The sequence below is a fragment of the Staurois parvus genome, unplaced genomic scaffold (genome assembly GCF_062004578.1).
Source record: "Staurois parvus isolate SC_StPar_1 unplaced genomic scaffold, SC_StPar_1.0 ptg000530l, whole genome shotgun sequence".
Lineage (NCBI taxonomy): Eukaryota > Metazoa > Chordata > Amphibia > Anura > Ranidae > Staurois > Staurois parvus.
Window position 1 is genome coordinate 8,429,490 of NW_028318326.1, and position 21,704 is coordinate 8,451,193.

Genomic DNA, 21,704 nt, shown 5'->3' on the forward strand with positions numbered 1-21,704 from the left:
GTTTTAACCGCTGTATGGAGGGAATGTCATGGAACTGTCAGAAATAGACTATTAATGACAGTTCTGGGACTGTCCTTCCATGCAGCGGTTGAAACATTGTATGTATTTGTTTCCATAAATGGATCCATTTATGGAAACAAATACATACAATGTTTCAACCGCTGCATGGAAGGACAGTCCCAGAACTGTCATTAATAGTCTATTTCTGACAGTTCCATGACATTCCCTCCATACAGCGGTTGAAACCGCTGTATGGAGTGAATGTCCCAGAACTGTCAGAAATAGACAGAAACTGTCACAGAACTGTCCTTCTTCTCATCCTTCTCCTTCTTCTCATCCTTCTTCTCATCCTTCTTCTCATCCTTCTCCTTCTTCTCATCCTTCTCCTTCTTCTCATCCTTCTCCTTCTGCTCATCCTTCTTCTCATCCTTCTCCTTCTTCTCATCCTTCTCCTTCTCCTTCTTCTCATCCTTCTCCTTCTCCTTCTTCTCATCCTTCTCCTTCTCATCCTTCTCCTTCTCCTTCTCATCCTTCTCCTTCTTCTCATCCTTCTCCTTCTTCTCATCCTTCTCCTTCTCCTTCTTCTCATCCTTCTCCTTCTCCTTCTCATCCTTCTCCTTCTTCTCATCCTTCTCCTTCTCCTCATCCTTTTTCTTCTCATCCTTCTCCTTCTCCTTCTTCTCATCCTTCTCCTTCTTCTCATCCTTCTCCTTCTTCTCATCCTTCTCCTTCTTCTCATCCTTCTCCTTCTTCTCCTTCTTCTCATCATTCTCCTTCTTCTCATCCTTCTCCTTCTTCTCATCCTTCTCATCCTTCTTCTCATCCTTCTTCTTCTCATCCTTCTCCTTCTTCTCATCCTTCTCCTTCTCCTTCTTCTCATCCTTCTCCTTCTTCTCATCCTTCTTCTTCTCATCCTTCTCCTCCTTCTTCTCATCCTTCTTCTCATCCTTCTTCTTCTCATCCTTCTCCTTCTTCTCATCCTTCTCCTTCTCCTTCTTCTCATCCTTCTCCTTCTTCTCATCCTTCTCCTTCTTCTCATCCTTCTCCTTCTTCTCATCCTTCTCCTTCTTCTCATCCTTCTCCTTCTCCTTCTTCTCTTCCTTCTCCTTCTTATCATCCTTCTCCTTCTTCTCATCATTCTCCTTCTTCTCATCCTTCTCCTTCTTCTCATCCTTCTTCTTCTCATCCTTTTCCTTCTTCTCATCCTTCTTCTTCTCATCCTTCTTCTTCTCATCCTTCTCCTTCTCATCCTTCTCTTTCTTCTCATCCTTCTCCTTCTCCTTCTTCTCATCCTTCTCCTTCTTCTCATCCTTCTCCTTCTCCTTCTTCTCATCCTTCTCCTTATTCTCAGCCTTCTTCTTCTCATCCTTCTCCTTCTCATCCTTCTCCTTCTCATCCTTCTCCTTCTTCTCATCCTTCTCCTTCTTCTCATCCTTCTCCTTCTCCTTCTTCTCATCCTTCTCCTTCTCCTTCTTCTCATCCTTCTCCTTCTCCTTCTTCTCATCCTTCTCCTTCTTCTCATCCTTCTCCTTCTTCTCATCCTTCTCCTTCTCCTTCTTCTCATCCTTCTCCTTCTCCTCATCCTTTTTCTTCTCATCCTTCTCCTTCTCCTTCTTCTCATCCTTCTCCTTCTTCTCATCCTTCTCCTTCTTCTCATCCTTCTCCTTCTTCTCATCCTTCTCCTTCTTCTCATCCTTCTCCTTCTCCTTCTTCTCTTCCTTCTCCTTCTTATCATCCTTCTCCTTCTTCTCATCATTCTCCTTCTTCTCATCCTTCTTCTTCTTCTCATCCTTCTTCTTCTCATCCTTTTCCTTCTTCTCATCCTTCTTCTTCTCATCCTTCTTCTTCTCATCCTTCTCCTTCTCATCCTTCTCTTTCTTCTCATCCTTCTCCTTCTCCTTCTTCTCATCCTTCTCCTTCTTCTCATCCTTCTCCTTCTTCTCATCCTTCTCCTTATTCTCAGCCTTCTTCTTCTCATCCTTCTCCTTCTCATCCTTCTCCTTCTCATCCTTCTCCTTCTTCTCATCCTTCTCCTTCTTCTCATCCTTCTCCTTCTCCTTCTTCTCATCCTTCTCCTTCTCCTTCTTCTCATCCTTCTCCTTCTCCTTCTTCTCATCCTTCTCCTTCTTCTCATCCTTCTCCTTCTTCTCATCCTTCTCCTTCTCCTTCTTCTCATCCTTCTCCTTCTCCTCATCCTTTTTCTTCTCATCCTTCTCCTTCTCCTTCTTCTCATCCTTCTCCTTCTTCTCATCCTTCTCCTTCTTCTCATCCTTCTCCTTCTTCTCATCCTTCTCCTTATTCTCAGCCTTCTTCTTCTCATCCTTCTCCTTCTCATCCTTCTCCTTCTCATCCTTCTCCTTCTTCTCATCCTTCTCCTTCTTCTCATCCTTCTCCTTCTCCTTCTTCTCATCCTTCTCCTTCTCCTTCTTCTCATCCTTCTCCTTCTCCTTCTTCTCATCCTTCTCCTTCTTCTCATCCTTCTCCTTCTTCTCATCCTTCTCCTTCTCCTTCTTCTCATCCTTCTCCTTCTCCTCATCCTTTTTCTTCTCATCCTTCTCCTTCTCCTTCTTCTCATCCTTCTCCTTCTTCTCATCCTTCTCCTTCTTCTCATCCTTCTCCTTCTTCTCATCCTTCTCCTTCTTCTCCTTCTTCTCATCATTCTCCTTCTTCTCATCCTTCTCCTTCTTCTCATCCTTCTCATCCTTCTTCTCATCCTTCTTCTTCTCATCCTTCTCCTTCTTCTCATCCTTCTCCTTCTCCTTCTTCTCATCCTTCTCCTTCTTCTCATCCTTCTCCTTCTCATCCTTCTCCTTCTCCTTCTTCTCTTCCTTCTCCTTCTTCTCATCCTTCTCCTTCTTCTCATCCTTCTTCTTCTCATCCTTCTCCTCCTTCTTCTCATCCTTCTTCTCATCCTTCTTCTTCTCATCCTTCTCCTTCTTCTCATCCTTCTCCTTCTCCTTCTTCTCATCCTTCTCCTTCTTCTCATCCTTCTCCTTCTTCTCATCCTTCTCCTTCTTCTCATCCTTCTCCTTCTTCTCATCCTTCTCCTTCTCCTTCTTCTCTTCCTTGTCCTTCTTATCATCCTTCTCCTTCTTCTCATCATTCTCCTTCTTCTCATCCTTCTCCTTCTTCTCATCCTTCTTCTTCTCATCCTTTTCCTTCTTCTCATCCTTCTTCTTCTCATCCTTCTTCTTCTCATCCTTCTCCTTCTCATCCTTCTCTTTCTTCTCATCCTTCTCCTTCTCCTTCTTCTCATCCTTCTCCTTCTTCTCATCCTTCTCCTTCTCCTTCTTCTCATCCTTCTCCTTATTCTCAGCCTTCTTCTTATCATCCTTCTCCTTCTTCTCATCATTCTCCTTCTTCTCATCCTTCTCCTTCTTCTCATCCTTCTCCTTCTTCTCATCCTTCTCCTTCTCCTTCTTCTCATCCTTCTCCTTCTCCTTCTTCTCATCCTTCTCCTTCTCCTTCTTCTCATCCTTCTCCTTCTTCTCATCCTTCTCCTTCTTCTCACCCTTCTCCTTCTCCTTCTTCTCATCCTTCTCCTTCTCCTTCTTCTCATCCTTCTCCTTCTCCTTCTCCTTCCTCATCTCCAAGGGCATTTAAATTAAAGGTACAGTGTTCTGCACTAATTTAAAGGCTCTCTGAAGCCTAGAAACCCTTTAAATAAGTCATCTTCGTAGCGGAGAAATTCGCATCGAATCGAATTTCACACTGGAATTCGCCGAATCAGCCGAATCGAATTTTTCATTTCTTCGCTCATCTCTAGTGTTAATGAATTAAAGTATTTGTTCACCAATGCCAGAAGTCTGCCAAGCAAAATAGGTGAGTTGGAAGCTCTGGTGCATGAACAGAACTATGATTTAATTAGTATTGCTGAATCTTGGCTTCATTTTTCACATGACTGGGCCATTATTATTCTTGGCTATGTTCTCTTTCGGAGAGACAGGGTAAATAGGAAAGGTGGTGGTGTCTGTCTTTATGTGAGAAGTGATCTCAGAGCGAGTGTGAAAGAGGACCTAGTTGATGGAGAATGTGATGAGGCTTAAGCATTATGGGTGGAACTGCACATGGGGGTGCGTACTACAAAGGTAATCATTGCAGTTTGTTATAGGCCTCCCAGTGTTAATGAGGAGGTGGAGACTCAGCTCCTTGCACAGATCGAAAGTGTCAGAGGAAAAGACAAGGAAGCCCGGGCAAATGCGCCAATGTTCAATATGGCCATGCCAATTCACGCAAAGAAGTGTGCATGTGCATAGGCGGGTGACACGTAGTTAAACATTCCTGTGCACGAAAACACACCAGCACACGCAGGGTGCACTAATTGCTGACACTCAGTGGCCTTTATAAGGACTGCAGCTCTGCTCAGTGGTTGATGGATTATCATCAGCTCCTCTCGTTCCTGTGCTTCTGAGTTCCTGAGTTTCCTGTTGACTTCCTATTACTGACCCGGCTTGATCCTGACCTTGCTCCTGTCTGCTGCTCCGTGTATGACCCCGGCTTGATCCTGACCTTTCTCCTGTCTGTTGCTCCGTGTATGACCCCGGCTTGATCCTGACCTTGCTCTTGTCTGCTACTACCCTGTGTATGACCCTGGCTTGATCCTGACATTGCTCCTGGCTGCTGTTCTATATTAATCCTGACTCTGGCTACTGATTACATTACCCATCCTCCGGGATCCACGTATTCTATGGAGAAACGCATCCTGCAACTGGAGCACCCATGGGTTCCATCTCATCGGGCATTTCCAAGCAGCAACACCACTGGCAACCCGTGCTTCTTTGGGCACTGCACCTCCTGTTTCCACCTCCAGGGGCGCACTGCATTTAGCTGTAAGGGGAGCCCTTTCTCTACTACAGCCTCCAGTCAGTTACGTGACAGAAAGGGCTGCAAGGGCTGGGACAGTGATAATAATGGGGGATTTTAACTACCCAGAAATTGACTGGAGTAATGGTACTGCAGGAACAGTTAAAGGGCAAAAATTTTTAAACCTACTACAGGACAATTTTATGGTACAGTTCATAGAGGTCCCAACTAGAAATGATGCTCTGCTGGACCTGGTAATCTCAAATCATGCAGAGTTTATTACTAATGTCCATATAAAAGAACATCTGGGTAGCAGTGACCAGAACATGATTTCATTTATTGTTAACTGTAAACAGCAAACACATACGGGAAAAATAAAAATGCTCAATTTTAAGAGAGCTAATTTTCCAAGGCCGAGAGCTACTCTAAAAGACTTAGACTGGGAGGGAATATTGGCATCAATAAACACAACACAGAAATGTGAGTTCTTCAAAAAGACTGTATGGGAACACACTGCAAAATATTTTCCCATGGGCAACAAGTTTAAAAGGCTAAAAATCAAACCTATGTGGCTCACGGGCCAAAGTAAAAAAATCTGTAGATAATAAGAAAAGAGCTTTTATTAAATATGAAAATGAAGGAACACTATCATCATTTAAACATTACAAAGAATATAACATAATATGCAAAAAGAAAATAAAGGCCGCAAAAATGTAAAATGAGCGACAGATTGCAAAAGGTAGCAGAACCAAACCTAAAAAATTCTTCAACTATATTAATAGTAAAAAGATCCGGTCCAAGCATGTAAGCCCTTTACAAAATAATCTAGAGTGGGTGACTGGAGACAAAGAGAAGGCAAATTAATTTAATGCCTTCTTCAGCTCTGTGTATACAAAGGAGCATGGGGGAGCTCTTGCCCATAATGGGCATGGTATTGACACAGTTCCAGATGGTCCACATTGGCTCACAATTGATATGATCCAAAAATATTTAGACAGAATAAAGGTGAATAAAGCACCTGGACCGGATGGCATACACCCACGGGTCTTTAAAGAATTAAGCTTTGTCGTTTCAAAGCCATTGTTTTTAATTTTCAGGGACTCTTTAATGACTGGCATAGTACCACTGAATTGGCGTAAGGCTAATGTGGTGCCAATATTTAAAAAGGGGTCAAAATCTTTGCCAAGTATTTATAGATCTGCTAGTTTAACATCTATAGTTGGGAAGATACTGGAGAGTTTAATGAAAGACCACATAGATGAGTTATTGCTGGAAAAAATATTTTAAGCAACAGACAGCATGCATTCATGACAGACAGAAGTTGTCAAACAAATCTGATTTCTTTTTATGAGGAGGTGAGCAAAAGCTTGGACAGAGGGCTGGAGGTGAACATGGTATATTTGGATTTTGCTAAAGTGTTTGACACAGTTCCCCACACACGGCTAATGTGTAAGGTGAAGTCTACAGGCTTAGAAATATCTGTATGTAAATGGGTAGAAAACTGGCTAAAAGATCGTATTCAGAGAGTAGTGGTTAATGATCCATACTTTGAATGGTCTAGGGATGTCAGTGGTGTACCCCAAGTTTCAGTGTTGGGACCTTTACTTTTTAATATATTTATAAATGGTCTGGGATTATAAATACAATTTCAGTCTTTGCAGATGACACCAAGCTTTGCAGTGGAATAACGTCCTTACAGGATGTCTCCAACTTACAAGCTGACCTCAATGCTGTGTTTAATTGGGCAACTGTGTGGCAAATGAGGTTTAATGTTGATAAATGTAAGGTTATGCACTTCGGGGCTAAGAATATGCATGCATCATACATAATAGGGGGGTACAACTGGGGTAATCAATGGTGGAGAAGGATCTGGGAGTTCTGGTAGATCACAAGCATGATAACGGCATGCAATGCCAAGATGCGGTTTCTAAAGCAAGCAAATTCCTCTCTTGTATTAAGAGGTATAGACTCCAGAGAGAGAGATATCATATTACCCCTGTACAAAAGTAAGACCTCATCTGGAATATGCAGTTTAGTTTTAGGCACCAATTCACAAAAAGAACATTGGGGAACTGGAGAAAGTACAGAGAAGGGCAACCAAACTGATAAGAGGCATGGAGGAGCTTAGCTATGAGGAAAGATTAGAGGAACTGAATTTATTCTCTCTTGAGAAGAGGAGATTAAGGGGGGTTATGATCAACATGTATAAATACATCAGTGGTTCATATAGTGAACTCGGTGTAGAGTTATTCACCCTGAGGTCTTCACAGAGGACAAGGGGGCACTCTTTACGTCTGGAGGAAAATAAATTGAATCTCCAAACACAGAAAGGTTTCTTCACAATGAGATCTGTGAAAATATGGAATAGACTCCCTCAAGAGTTGGTTCTGGTCAGCTCAGTGGATTGCTTTAAAAAAGGCCTGGATTCTTTCTTGGATACACAGAACATAACTGGATACTAACATTTATAGGTAAAGTTGATCCAGGGAATATCCGATTGCCTCTCGGGGATCAGGAAGCAATTTTTTCCCCTGCAGGAGCAAATTGCATCATGGTTTGCTGGGTTTGTTTTTGCTTTCCTCTGGATCAACTGTGGGTGTAGGATTATAACTTTTTTTTTTTTTTTTTAAATGGTTGAACTGGATGGACTTTTGTCTTTTTTCAGCCAGACTAACTATGTAACCTAAATCTGTACTTTTTGCTTTCATCCAAGTGCACTATGCATGCATTAGTCCATTCTTCACAAACATGTAAAAAATCTTCTACCACCACTTTTCTGTCCACACATAAGTTTGCTTACCTTCTCATTGGACCCCAAGAATTTAAGGGACCTAAACAAGCCTGTTTTGGAAATTCTGGCCAGCTCTACTCCACAACTTCACCACAAACTGATATTTCACTTCAAACTTCACCTCTCCTTCCTAATACCTCCTCAGGGTCCTTCAAACCTCTCAAGTGCAGCAATCCTCAAAATAATAAAGACCTATTTAACTGTGCTCTGTCAAACTTTTTATTGCTTCAATCATTAAAATGTATTCAAACAGAAGTGATGATCTTGCTCGTTAGCTCCATCCTTACATGTTACATCCCAGTGGGTGTGGACTTCATCAGAGGGTCAAAGTCATGTGACCAGCCTCGACACTAATTACAGAATTCTTTTTACAGCATTAAGCAGAGAGAACTTCAATAGACATTGCTGGCTCAACACCACAGCCTGCATTTTAAATATGGGACAGAAAATGCAGGTCCCAGTGTGGAATAACGATGTTCAGCAAAGAGTGAAAAATGGTATCCCCTCTATTGCTATAAATAGGGCCCTAAGTCTCCTAACTGTGTAAAACAAAGACACAAGAACAAAAGCTAACAGTTTCTATCACGGTAACTCCAAGTTTATTTCCATTTGGAAGTAATATGTGTTCATGATGCATATTTCACCCTTCATTTTGTATACTCTTAAATGTGTGTTTTTATTTGTTTTTTAGATTTCATTTTCTTGGAGAAACAGTAGAGCTTAAAAGCACAGTTGGGATTTTCATTACTCTAAATCCAGGATACGCTGGAAGAGCTGAGCTTCCAGAAAATGTGAAGGCTCTCTTCCGGTAAGTGCAAATTAATCAGTGCAGAATCTGGGTGTTGTGGCTCGAACTGAGCAACCATTTTGTATTTGTGATACCTGCAGGAAACCCAGCTGACTGTACTGCAGGGGATAAAATCAAGTCAGAAAATTTGATTACTTGAGATTTTCATACTCAGGATATGGCCAATTTTTTTCTCTTCTTGGTGAAATACTTCACAGAAATAATATTTTATAACAGACACAAGAAGTCACTTATTTAAAGAATAACTCCATTTTTTTTCCCATGAAAATGAAGTTACCTTTTAAAGAATGATTCTTTGCAGTCTTTCTATTGCATATGAATAATAACATATTTTCTGTAAGTATCTGACTTTAAGTTTCTCCCTAGGGAGTGTACCTAACACTGATTTCTCTTTACTTCTGCTTTTTGAAGCCCATGTGCAATGGTGATTCCAGATTTTGAGTTGATATGTGAAATAATGCTGGTGGCAGAAGGCTTTGTTGATGCGCGAATGTTGTCAAGGAAATTCATCAGTCTGTATACTTTGTGTCGTCAGCTCCTATCCAAACAGGTAATCTAAGAGAACTGATAAATGGATGGTGAGGGGTATTTACTTACCTTGAAATGTGTATTTCAAAACACAAGGATTTCCTCAGCACAAATATTCCGTGTTTAGAACAAATACACATTCGCTGATGTGATTTTGTAACTGTGCACATACTGTATGTACTATCCTTGATATCGTAGGGATTTTGATAATCTGGGACTACTTTGGAGAAAAGTCTGCTCTTGCTAGTGCTGAGATAGTTTCCTTGATATGCTTAAAGTGTCACAGCCTTTTTTTTTAATAAACGGTTTATTGGAAAAGTGCATTATAGGGAAGATCTGCACTTTTTTAGTTTTGTACATAGAGTGAAACATTTAGAATATTTTATTGTTATCTAGGTTCCTGTTGGGGAGATTTACTCCTATTTCCTGTCTGGGTGTCAAGTGTCTCACAGAAATTTAGCTTTAATTCACACTATTGTGTTGTAGTAATGCAGTTTGCATTTGTTTGTGCAATGCAATGCTATTCATTCTGAATGGCACCCCAATGCACCTTACTAACAGATGTGTGTTGCAGCGTAGGGCTACACACTGCAGTGCACTAACCTGTGCTACACTGCGCTATGCCTGAAAGTAGTAATAAATCCAAAAGTAAACATTTATTTTATTGCAGCTTACCAATTTTTAGATCTGATGGCTGAATTAGTTTCCTTTTTATATGTGTTCTTTATTACATTTTTATCTGGTGGTTCAGCCGGAAAGTCTGCTCTTTTTCAGAAGATCAACCTCTTCAGCAGAATTTATCAGTTTAGATCAGACCATTCACTTACCAGTTTGGCTTCAAGTTGTTATTTGTATTCTAATCTGTCGGTACAGTTAATTTCTTCCAGAATGGTGTCTCACTAATACAGGATGTGTGTTACTGACCAGATCACTAGGTGAAAACAGAGGGAAAAAAGCCAAAGAAAAGATAACTGATGCAGCCACCACACCTAATGATTGATAAGCTGCAATATAATACATTTTTGGTGTGGGATTTAATACCGCTTGAAGTACCTAACTCTGGGTAGCCTAAACTCTGATTGCTGTCATGGTTACTAGCTAACAACACGTTGACACATTGAACTAGAGTATTCCTTAAAGATGACACTTCTAAGAGTTACTAAAACCTTAGTGAAAGAAAACAAGTGTAGCACTAGCCCCTTAGGAGTTGCTAAATTATTTTCAAGCTCCCTGTGGCTCTGGACCCTTCTCTGTAAGCCCAACCCTTGCTGACACCAGTTCGCTCTTAATTGGAATAAAACACCACAAGGAAGTAAACTCACACCTGATTGAAGTAAATTAGTAAGAGGTTTATAGCGGACTGTTGTTACTTGTGTCAGTTTGAACTAAGAAAAGACAACACTTATCACAGACTCTGTCAGTGTTAGCAGGCCTGCTTTTTAGAAACTAACCCAATACCTTTACCCTGAGGTGTTCTTACAATCCCCAGTGAGCAGCGAGAACTATCAAATGGGTAGACTAGCTCACTTTGGACCCTCAGGACCTGCTGGCAAGGAGATAGCCTGAAATAAGGAAAAGGGCTCTTTACCCTAAACAACCAATGTTCTTTAAAGGCAGTGAAGAGTATTCTGAGCGTGTGATGGGGCCCAGTTGGTGCACAGTGAGCAGAAATGTGGATTATGTTTCTATGAGGAACGATGAAATAGAGACAGCACTCCCCCTTGAAACTGCAATTTACTGGTATGATGTTTCGTTAAGGCACTTGTCACTAGTGAATCTAAAGCAACAGGTGGCTAAGGTGATTATTGGCACAGGGCAACTCTTCTTTGGACTGCAAGACTATTGGCACAATAGGAAAAGGCCTCCTTAGTAGAGTGAAATGATGATGGAAACACAGCGGTGGTTCGGCCTATGAACTGACTGTCCCTCTATTACCTCTGATGACGGGGCTGTGCTAAATGTGGTCAGACAATAGCAGCTAAAGGAACTAGGGCGCAACTTCTATTAACTATATGCAGAGGCCACGACTGTGTGCAGGTAAATAGCAAAGCAGGTGTCAGTGTTCCCTGTCCTTGGCAATGCTTGGGACTCTCTCACCCGAGGGATGGCTTCTGGCAAATTCTGGTAGTCCTTCTCTCTCCTTCAACAAGGCAAGAGACTCTCTTTGCCTCCTCTCTCTCTCTCTCTCTCTCTCTCTCTCTCTCCACGACCTGGTCTGGTCCTCCTGCAATCATCACACTCCTCTCTCCAGGTCTCTCCCATCTTTCTTCCTGGCTCATCTCCCAGGCTTTCATATACATACACTTCTGCCCACACGCCAGCTCCTCTGGGAAATGTAGTTCTTTACTACACTGCTCCTTAGCAAAGTCCTCCAGTTCAGCATATAAGTTCCATGGGGCTGCTCTACAGACTGAGTACCACTGTTCTACAGGACACTGCCATCTTGTGTTTGTTTTAACATCCTGCATCAACACTTGTAGCAGGGTGTTACACAAGGACTAAATCCCCTAACCTCCTTCTTCCAATATTAAGTTTATAATGTTGTTTTAAGATCCACTATACTCAGTTCTAATAATGACTTTTGTGGCAAAGATGAGAGTTGTAAATTGGGTGACATAGGTAGAGCTCTAATCATAGTCAATAATATTTATTGTGTAAACCTGTTTTACAGCAGATCAACACTCTTTGTGAGTATAGGAAGTAAATAAAACCACAATCTATTTGTACAATAGTGGTCTGCTTTAAGGACACAATTAAAGTGGTTGTAAAGGCTCAAGGTTTTCTACCTTCATGCATTCTATGCATGCAGGTAAAAAACCTTCTCTGTGCAGCATCCCCCCCAGCCCCTCCAATACTCACTTAAGCCCCCTCTAGGTCCAGAGATGTGCACTGGAGTATTGGCTATCCCAGGACTCCCTCTCCTCATTGGCTGAGCCTTTGGCTCACGCTGCTGTCTATCACAACCAGTGAGCCAATGAGGATAGAGAGAGGGCGGGGCCAAGCCACGGTTCTGTGTGTGAACAGACACACGGAGCAGTGGCTGGGGAGTGCGCAGGCTCGGGTGCCCTCCATAGCAAGCTGCTTGCTGTGGGGGCACCTGACAAAAGGGAGGGGCCAGGAGCACTTGCGGGGGACCCGAGAAGAGGAGGATCTGGGCTGCTCTGTGCAAAACCACTGCACACAGCAGGTAAGTGTAGACATGTTTGTTATTAAAAAAAATAATTAATTAAGCCTTTCGAATCACTTTACCTCTATAAAATACAAAATATTTTGCTGAGCATAAGTGTGTTATTAACTTAATTTTGCAGGATCATTATGACTGGGGGCTGAGAGCAATAAAATCAGTTTTAGTTGTGGCTGGATCACTAAAACGAGAAGACAGAAGCAGACCTGAAGACCAGGTGTGTATGTGTGTATTTGTCTCAAAAACATACTATAAACATGTATTTAGCAGAGAGAAGGCCAGATAGAGCCCAAAAATAAATAATTTTTTCTGCTATCAGTTGTTTGATGTGCTAGTGTTATCATAATGAAGGATAATTGTTGTATAATTAAGGTTGGCAATAGATGGAGCAAATTTCTTTTCTGCAACCATGGGTTGCAGGAAAGAAATTTTGCTCTATTCCCCCATCAACACAGACATGGTTGACAGTGGAATCCCTCTGTGGAGCCATTGTGTTCTCTCAGTGGGGGAGTGGCTAGGAGAACACCGTGATTATTGCTAGCGGCTATAATAGCTAACAATAATCGCCTGTAAAATCCAGCAGGCTGGTTGCACCCAAGTTGATCAATCAACTTGGGTACATTCAACCCGCCCATATATGGTTCAAATCTTGGCTGGTTCCTGCTGAACCAGCCGATAATCGACCAGTTTATGGCCACCTTAAGCCTCATGCATGTTGCAGCTGCAAACGCCTGTTTTAGAGGTTTTTAAAATTTTTTTTTTTTCTGCCCTTAAATCCCCCCCTGTGTTAGCCTATGTTTTCATGCACACATAGGCTTTTAGAGTTTAGAGACAAGGGCATTTAGGGGCAAAATCACGTTCAGGAGAGGAGCTTTTAGGCAAAAAAATGCCTGCGGAGTCTGCTGCTAACAGTCAAATCCTGTGAGAAGGGAGTAGGGGGAGTGGCTGAGCAATGCTGTGTATGTCTATGGGTGCATAGAGCACATCCATACGGGTGCCCTCTCAGCGCATACTTGCTTAGGGGACACTTGTAGGAAGAATGAACAGAGAGCAATAGCGGGGGACTAGAGAAGAGGAAGTAAGGGACCGTTCTGTGCAATACCATAGAATAGAGTACATATCAGCATTTAGATTTTTACTCTTTCATGTGGATGTCAGAAAGTGATCAAATTGGCTGATATGAGCAACACCTCCACTTTTTACAGTTTTAGAAAATTCTTGAATGCATATTTGATTACCGTAATATACAGGAACTCCTTTATTTTTACATCAGTTTGAAAGAGAAATCACGTAGAGTTGCAAGTTGTATTTTATTGGTGAGAACCTGTTGCTGGCATGAGGGTGCCTCACATACTCCAGATCCCTAATCCAAACCGGACCCTTAGGTTTACCCTAACACCCTAACCTTCCCAACACCTGATCCCTAAAATGTAACCAAACAGCTACATTTACCTTTAACACGTACCTTCTGCCCAACATGGCACCCTGACACTGAACACTTACAGTACCTTTTAACCTCACCCTAACCTTAATCCTGGAAATTAACCTTTAAGGGGTTAATCCCCTCACATTTATGCATTGAAGTTATACATAGCAACATATATTTTGAGTAGCACCCCATTGCAGTAGTGAGTAATGCACTTGCACTTCAGTGCATTATGGTGTTCTGTGTTGAAAAAAAATTGCCATGATGATTTTTGGCTGTTGGTGTTGTGGGATTGCTTTAATGCAACTCATGCTAACAGTGTAAAGCAATGGGTGTAAATGGGCCATGACAATTAAAAAGGAACTTCAGTGTTTTTTTTTAATACTGTAGAGCTACTGACTTTTAAAAATCGGGTACTTACCTGTCGCTGGGGACCAGCACTGTCTTCCTGCAGCCGGTTCGTCTTACTGTTGTGGGTCCCCAGTGCTGCCATCTTGGATACAGGTTGGGGCTTCCTGGGGAGCCAAAGCTGGCCCTCAACTGTGCATCCACAAGCTCATGCAGCACTTTGTAACTGGTCATGTGATGTGTCCCAGGAAGCTGTGGAAGGGGAAGGGTTGAGGAAAGCAGAGGATTGCTGAAGTGGCAGTGGGAACCAATGAAAATTTATATGTTCCACTTTAACCCTACAATCCCAATACAATCCCATAAAACCTAAGGATAAATTTACCCCCTAAAATGAACCTTAAGGCCCCTTCCACACAGGGTGGATCTGATTTGCTCAGCAGGAATTCTGTCTTGCTGAGCAGAGCAGAGTGGGCAGATGACAGACTCATGTCTCCCCAGTTTATGCAGCGTGGACATGGACCTGGTCCGCTCTGTTCTATGGGTGGCAGGATGTAAATGGACTACCTCTGATCCAATCTGCCTAGATGGAGGAGAACAGATCCCTTTCCATTTGTTTTTAGCAGACCAGTTAGGATCGGAGGTAGGTTGGTGTAAACTGACACAAGTCCTTTTACACCCACTGGTCCATAGGGATGTATGGACCATCCATCGGGTCTGCCTGAAAAACTGACAGGCTGTGGTGTGAAAGGGGTAAATGTCCCAACACTCAGATAACTTCAAATCAGTAATTTTCTTGTGTTCAATAAAATCATCATCATGTGATGTGCTTGGTGATGAAACCCCAGATTTCATTATTAAAAATAAACAGGGCTAGTTTTTTTGTACTAAAGATAATTGATTTGAAAATTCAGATATTACAATTACCTTTAAGAACATTAGTATTATTCTAGAGAATTTTGTCAAATATTTGAAAAAAACACTTTCAGACTCTTACTAAAGGGTAATAGTGAGGTCAGAGTGATGTGTTTTTACAGACATATTTAAAAAATATTCCATGTTTATATATAACTGTCTGTAGTTATGAATCCCTAGTCTTCTATTCTTCTAATTCTTGCTACAATCAATTTCACAATGTAAAAGACACTGAGAGCAAGTGCCAGAATACATGAAAACAATGCCTTTCTTGAAGGGGGGTGAGATGCATAGGGATTAAGGGATGCTAAGTGTATTTAAGGTAAAATTCCCCATTGCCCATAGCAACACTGCAGCTTTCAGTTGTCTTAAGTACTGCATATCTATTATAACAGCATATACCGATGTGATGTCTTAAATTCTTTTACTAAAGATATTGCTGTTCTTTAAATAAAATGGTCATAAGGTGATCTACTGTGCACAAGAAACAGATTGAGACTAACCAGCCATATGTGTCCTAATTGTCCGAGTGACGATGCTTTCATAACGTTTGTTCATTTTATGCCTTATGTTATGGTGTGTTATGATTGAGTCTAATTATGGTGTGTTGTTCCTCCTTCTAAGGTTTTGATGAGAGCCCTGAGAGACTTTAATCTTCCCAAGATAGTAACCAATGATGTTGCAATCTTCCTGGGTCTCATCAATGACTTGTTCCCCCTTCTGGAAGTGCCCAGGAAGAGAGACGTGAAGTTAGAACAGATGGTGCGCCAGTCCATTGCAGAGCTGCGCCTTCAGCCTGAAGAAAACTTTATTCTGAAGGTGGAAATAATGGCTTTCTGCTTAGTGTATTGTACAAATCGGGTGATTGAAGGCTGTAATGATCATTGTTGTTTGATGCTCGTGCTATTCAGCATCTGGCTAATGCCTTTAATAGCCATGGCAATAAACAAAGTCTTCACAGCCCTATCTCTCCCTTCTTTTTCCAAGAAGATTAAATGTTAATATAATACATTGTTCAGGGGAACACCCTTTGATTCCAGGGCTCCAATTGAAAGGTTGCTGAAGGTATAAATAATGGCTAATTAGAATCATGACATACATTGTTATTTTATTACTCTTGTGTTATAGCAATTTAACTTTGGGGTGGCTTTCCGCTTCACATATTCATTTTCATCTGCAACACATAAGAGGGTGGCAAAGAAAAAAAGAATAAAGGGTTTTAATTTTCAAGCTGTGATGTATGTTAGGTATACAGTGCTAATTAACAAGACTACAGTGTGTTGTAACAATACCTGAAAGGAAATATTGGAAAACTTATGTGTTTTGGGTGAAGAGTTGACAGCAGTGCAATCTTTTACAGTTATGTGCCAATGAAAGTTTTAACTTGGTCATTAAAAACAGAAAAACAAAAGAAAGTAGGTTATGCCATTACAGTTTTCATGCCTTTCTGCTCAACCTTTACTATACATATAGATTGCAATTTACTCGAATGCTATCTCAGTGCAACATTAGTGCCCATTCCATCTGCTGTTTATAAGATTTATTAAAGTGTATGTAAACCCCAAATCTATCTATTCAGTTTATTGAACATCATACCACACTATATACAGGTTTCTTAAAGAAATTATTTTCTACCAACCTATTGCAAAGCTTGTTTTTTGGAGATCCTGTCTGTAACAACACTTTATGTTGCAGGCTGACAATGCTAAGCAACTACCTTACAAATATTATTAGCATTGTCTGTTTGCCATGTGTGCCTTTTCATTTGGCTACTAGGCTGTCTAACAAATCTACCAGATAGGCAGTCCAATGGCCAATTGATTGAGCAGAAATAGCAGGCTGACAATGCTGCAGCTAAATGTGAGACATAGATCCCACCCCTCTGTATTTATATTCATGTTCTTGGTACTGCTATCTACAAACCGAGGCATAAGTGGGTTTAGAAGGGGTTATCCTGGACTTGCCTACAATTTTTTGTTTGATAGTGTTCAGTCCTCCTGTAGGCAGCAGGATAAACCAGCCTTTCTCAACCGGGGTGCTTTCAGAGGTCTTAAGGGGTGCCGTGGCATCCTGGATGAGTAAGGGTGGAGATCGAGCTCCTGCCCTGCTTATGTACAGTTCAGAGCTCTGCCGGTCCCAGACCCATATAGATACAGCACAGTACAACAGAAACTCAATTTTGGGAACAGCGCAGAGCAGTGGATGGGAGAGGTGTCTTTCTGAGTCCTTACCTGCTCTACCTCCTGCTACAGTGCTCTGCTTAACAAAGAGTTCACCTGGCAGTGCAGGTACAATCTGCATTTGTTAGAAGGCTATATGTGTGTGTGTGTGTATGTACTGTATGTATATGCATGCGTGTGTGTACAGTATGTTACTTTTAATCCCAACTGCTAATCGTGTATGATCAGAGCAGCTTTTTTAAGTCTTGTTCATAATAGCAGCAAGAACTACCCTCCTCTGAAAAATGATCCATGCTCAGATTGATTTTAAGAGGCATTTGACAGGTGGGGAGGAGGCTTTTTCGCTGCCATAGCAGTTTTTTTTTGTGTTTTTTGCACACATGTTTAAAAAAATAATTTTAGGCAGGAGGATTGCATAAGACCCCTAAAATATTTTCTGAAAGCAGACACCCTAGAGCAAAATGGTGGTAGTTTACATTTTTTATGTTACACATAAAAAAGTCTGGGAACTGCAAAATTCTGTAAAAACTACACTAACTGTTAAATGTAGGGCACACAAACACAAAAAGATATAAAAGATGAGGTTGTGCCATGTAAATAGCCAGCATATCAAACCTTAAAACTGCGCCTGTGATAACGACAAACATCAGTACCGTATATTGTCCATAGGCAATTCTTTAAAGGTCCCTACAAGTCCATAATTTAGTGTTATGCAGGAGCTCTGGTGCTAGAGTTATTGCTCACTCCGGCATGCACAGCAATATGTAACAAGTATATTGCAATCAACGTTTTCATGCGTAGGTGCTCCTGACACATATGCTTACAGTCGTTCATGCATGTGCATGGGGGTGGGGGGACCTAAAATATTTTTTTTTGGGGGGGGGGAATTTTATGTTTTTGGGTGTAACTTTAATTTTTTCCAATTTTTTTTTTACTTTTGCTTTCATCGCACTGCATTAGATTCTTTTCCAGCCATACTAGCTGGGGAAAGTGAAACAAGGACCCAGAGGTGACATTTTACATGCTGCTTCCAGGTCAGCAAGAAGAAGAGGAAGTAAAGGGAAGAGAATGGACGCATGTCCGCTTGGCTCTCTCCCCTCTACTCGGAAGCACCCTCCCGGGCACGCCGATGAGTGCACACAGCCCAATATACGTGGCAGGGGCAGTCACCCAGGGGAAGGGCGGCCTTTTCCCGGGGGGGGGTTGAAGCAATCAGGTGGCTATGCAGGGTTTGCTTCCATCTGACAGCCAACAGATATGCACACACTCCTGATGGAGCTGCAACCACTGGGAGTGTGTGTAAAGGTCCATACACTGTATTGACCTGGCAGTAAAGGGGTAGCAGTTGGGGGTGGTAAAAACAGGGCTCAGCTGCGTGGTTTTACTTACCCCTAACCTCATATGTGCACAATCCTTTAGACTGGTGTGCTTCAAAACTAAATGTACTTTAAAAGGGCGCAGTGACTGAAAAACGGTTGATAAACAATTAGGCTGATTTCCTGTGCCTTTCAAAGGACACCAAGAAAAGTATTCTTTGGCATGTAAAAAAAAAGAAAAACCTGTCCACTGAGTTCTGAGATTTACACAACCCTGCCGCACAGCACAGCTCTGTCTAGCAGGGTAAGAGACCTGATTTTTTTGTTTTCTAGCTTAAAACAAAACGAAACCCATTGATTGCACAGGGACTGCGAGAGACTAATACCAAGTCAGTTCAGGTACTATCAATGCTTTCATTAAAAAAAAATACAGGTAAGAATATATAAATGAATACAGAGCTGCATCACCCTTCCTAGTGGTAATCTCGAGTGTGACTCGGGGTAATTTACAATACCAAAAGCGGTAACCCCCGAGCCACACTTGGGATTACACTGTAGTGCTTGTCCTGCGATCCCCTAATCCTTACCTTATTTTGCGATCCCCCGATGTCCTCCCACTGTGTCCTCCAGCCATGTCCTCCTTTGCCCTGCCTGCACTTTTACCAGTCTTTCTGCCTGGAACTTGAGAACGTCCATGGCATTCAAAAAGCGTCCCTTTGGGTCAAAAGCGGTTTTAGACCAGTTAGAAAACAACGATCATGAATTAGAATCACTTGCAGAATTGAGTGATAATGATTCGTGGGGAAATTCGTCATCAGACACTGAAAACGATTCTGCAACTGAGCTCAGTGATGAGTGAACCTGGTGCTCTATTTAAAACTTCAGTGTTTTTGGTTTGATTACATTATTGAATTAAATGTATTATTAATATATTATTATTTTTTTATAATTTATTATATTATCATTTATGATTTCGTGTTTCAAGCTTTATCATACCCGGGATGTTTACTAGACTCTTGTTTGGACAGATTTAAGTGAGTTATTCCTAAGAATTACAGACCTACAATATAAAACAACAAATTTCCATGCAAAACAATGTACAATGCTTTGACATTCAAAAATATTGATTAGTTAGACCGCCAGGGAGGTTAATTTGCATAGCTGCTTGAAATCCTGTAAGCTGTATTAAAATGTACTCTGTATGTTCTATCAACTCCCTAATGACCATAGTGTAAAACGGCAAAAGTCGGTAGAACTAGAACTGCAGGATGTTGCATTTTTAGGCTCTGTGCACACTGGTGCATTTTAATAACGCTGGTATCGTTAGCTGTGTACAGTCACATTAAAAATGTGCATTTTCCAGCAGTTTTTAACGTTTTTGCATTAGTATTTTTTAGAGTTTTTTTCATGTTTTTTCGCATTTGCGTTTTTTAGCATTTGCCACGATTTACCACGTTTTGCCTCGTTTTTCAGCGTTAGAGCTTTTTACAGCTAAAAAACTCCTTTAGAAACCCATAGTCCTAGGTTTTTTTCCAGCCAAAAAACGACCCTGCCAAAAAACGTTGATTACAGTCTGTGTGTATGAACACATAGGATAACATGCTGGGGGCTTTTCTGGCTGTAGAAAAAATCGTCAAAAGCTAAAAACAGCACCTATAAAAACATCCAGTGTGCATGAGGACTTAAGCAACAAAAAAACAAAAAGGAAACAAAATGTAGAGGTCTACTTATCACTTGTTTACCCAAGATTCACTCAACATTCACCCAAGTTGAATCTTATGCAACTGAATCTTAAACAAATTGAATTTTTTAAAAATATGTGAATCTTGAGTGGTTAGCATTTTAACTTTGCATTGGGTCTCGGTCACTATCTACAGTACATGTAGTTTGTATGTTCTCTCCACGATTACATGAGTTTCTGATGGATATGCAATGCAGAAAGCACACTGATGTGAGTGATGACAGTTACAATTATGCATTTTGAGTTATTCAAAGCTATAAACTGTGAGTTAAAAAATATAATTCTTCTTATAATGAGTTTCATGGATTAATACTCAATTTGTTGTGTTTTCTTCAAAATGCTGTGTGCAGTAGGAACTTCTTGTGCTGAGGCTCATTTTATTATATTTATCCCGTTCCAGATCACTCAGTTGGAGGAGCTGTTAGAGGTGCGGCACTCGGTCTTTGTGGTGGGAAATGCTGGGACAGGCAAAAGCACAGTAAGTGAAAAATATTAGGGTATTGGGTTTTCATGCATTTAGGAATTTTATAGGCATAAATGAACAAGGTCCAAATCAAATGCAAGGGAAAATGGAACAACACAAAGAACAAGAATGCATAGGCCAGGTCATAATATAAAAGAAAATTACATAACGCAGGAAGAAATACATCTTGCATTAAAAAGAACAGTAGCCGGGAAAAGTCCAGGACCCGATAGGTATACAGTGAGATATTATAAAAAATATGAAGAGATTCTATTCTATTCTAAGTTGAAAATATATATGAATGCTCTGGGAGGAGAGATGGAGATGAGGAGGGAATCCTTGCAAGCTCATGTGGTTCTCATACAAAAGGAAGGTAAAGCTAATACTCACTGCTCAAGCTACAGACCAATTTCCTTATTAAATATAGATACTAAACTATATGCAAAAGTACTGGCAAGTAGATTGAAGGATTTAATGCCGAGTTTGATTCATATAGATCAAGCGGGGTTTGTCCCAGGGAGAGAGGGCAGAGACAACGGTTTAAGATCTTTGTTCCTTATTCAAAAAAGTAGGAAAGAAAGAACTCCAGCGTTGGCACTTGCGATTGACCCTGAAAAAGCATTTGATAGAGTAATTAAGGGATATATGTTAGACACCTTAGAAATAATAGGCATGGGAGCTAGAATGAGAGAATGGATTAGGAAATTATATAGCCAACCCTCGGCAGCAATATTGGTAAATGGGGAATTATCCGAGTACATTGGGATGCAGAATGGAACAAGACAGGGATGCCCTTTGTCCCCATTGTTATATGTACTGTCTTTGGAATCTCTTTTGGCTACCATCAGGAATAATGTAGATATAAAAGGAATTTGCGTAGGAGAAATTGAGCATAAGGTGGCAGCTTATGTAGATGACATGTTGTTCCATGTAGGAAATTGGAGGATAACATTACCAAACTTAATGAAATGTTTAAAAGAATATGGAGAGATGATGTCAAACTTAAAAATTAACCCAACTAAAACAGAGATCTTAAATATAAACCTTACAAATAGAGAAAAAAAAATGTTACAGGAGGAATTCCCTTTTATTTGGAGAGAAAGAGATCTAAAATATTTGGGTATAAAACTTACTGTATCTTTAAAGAATTTATATAGATTAAATTATATCCCACTATTAAACGAGATTAAGGACGAAATAAAGA

The 21,704-nt window shown here is 40.9% G+C and overlaps 1 protein-coding gene across 1 annotated transcript in view; it reads left to right on the forward strand.

The window, feature by feature from the left end:
• The window catches only part of LOC149451620 (dynein axonemal heavy chain 11-like), a 590,344-nt gene that overhangs the window by 187,530 nt on the left and 381,110 nt on the right, over positions 1 to 21,704 (forward strand). The window contains exons 24-28 of the mRNA XM_089690376.1: positions 8,286 to 8,402; positions 8,814 to 8,952; positions 12,239 to 12,331; positions 15,425 to 15,619; positions 20,438 to 20,515. Coding sequence (XP_089546502.1) covers positions 8,286 to 8,402; positions 8,814 to 8,952; positions 12,239 to 12,331; positions 15,425 to 15,619; positions 20,438 to 20,515 — 622 coding nt within the window. The remainder of the gene's footprint in view (positions 1 to 8,285; positions 8,403 to 8,813; positions 8,953 to 12,238; positions 12,332 to 15,424; positions 15,620 to 20,437; positions 20,516 to 21,704) is intronic.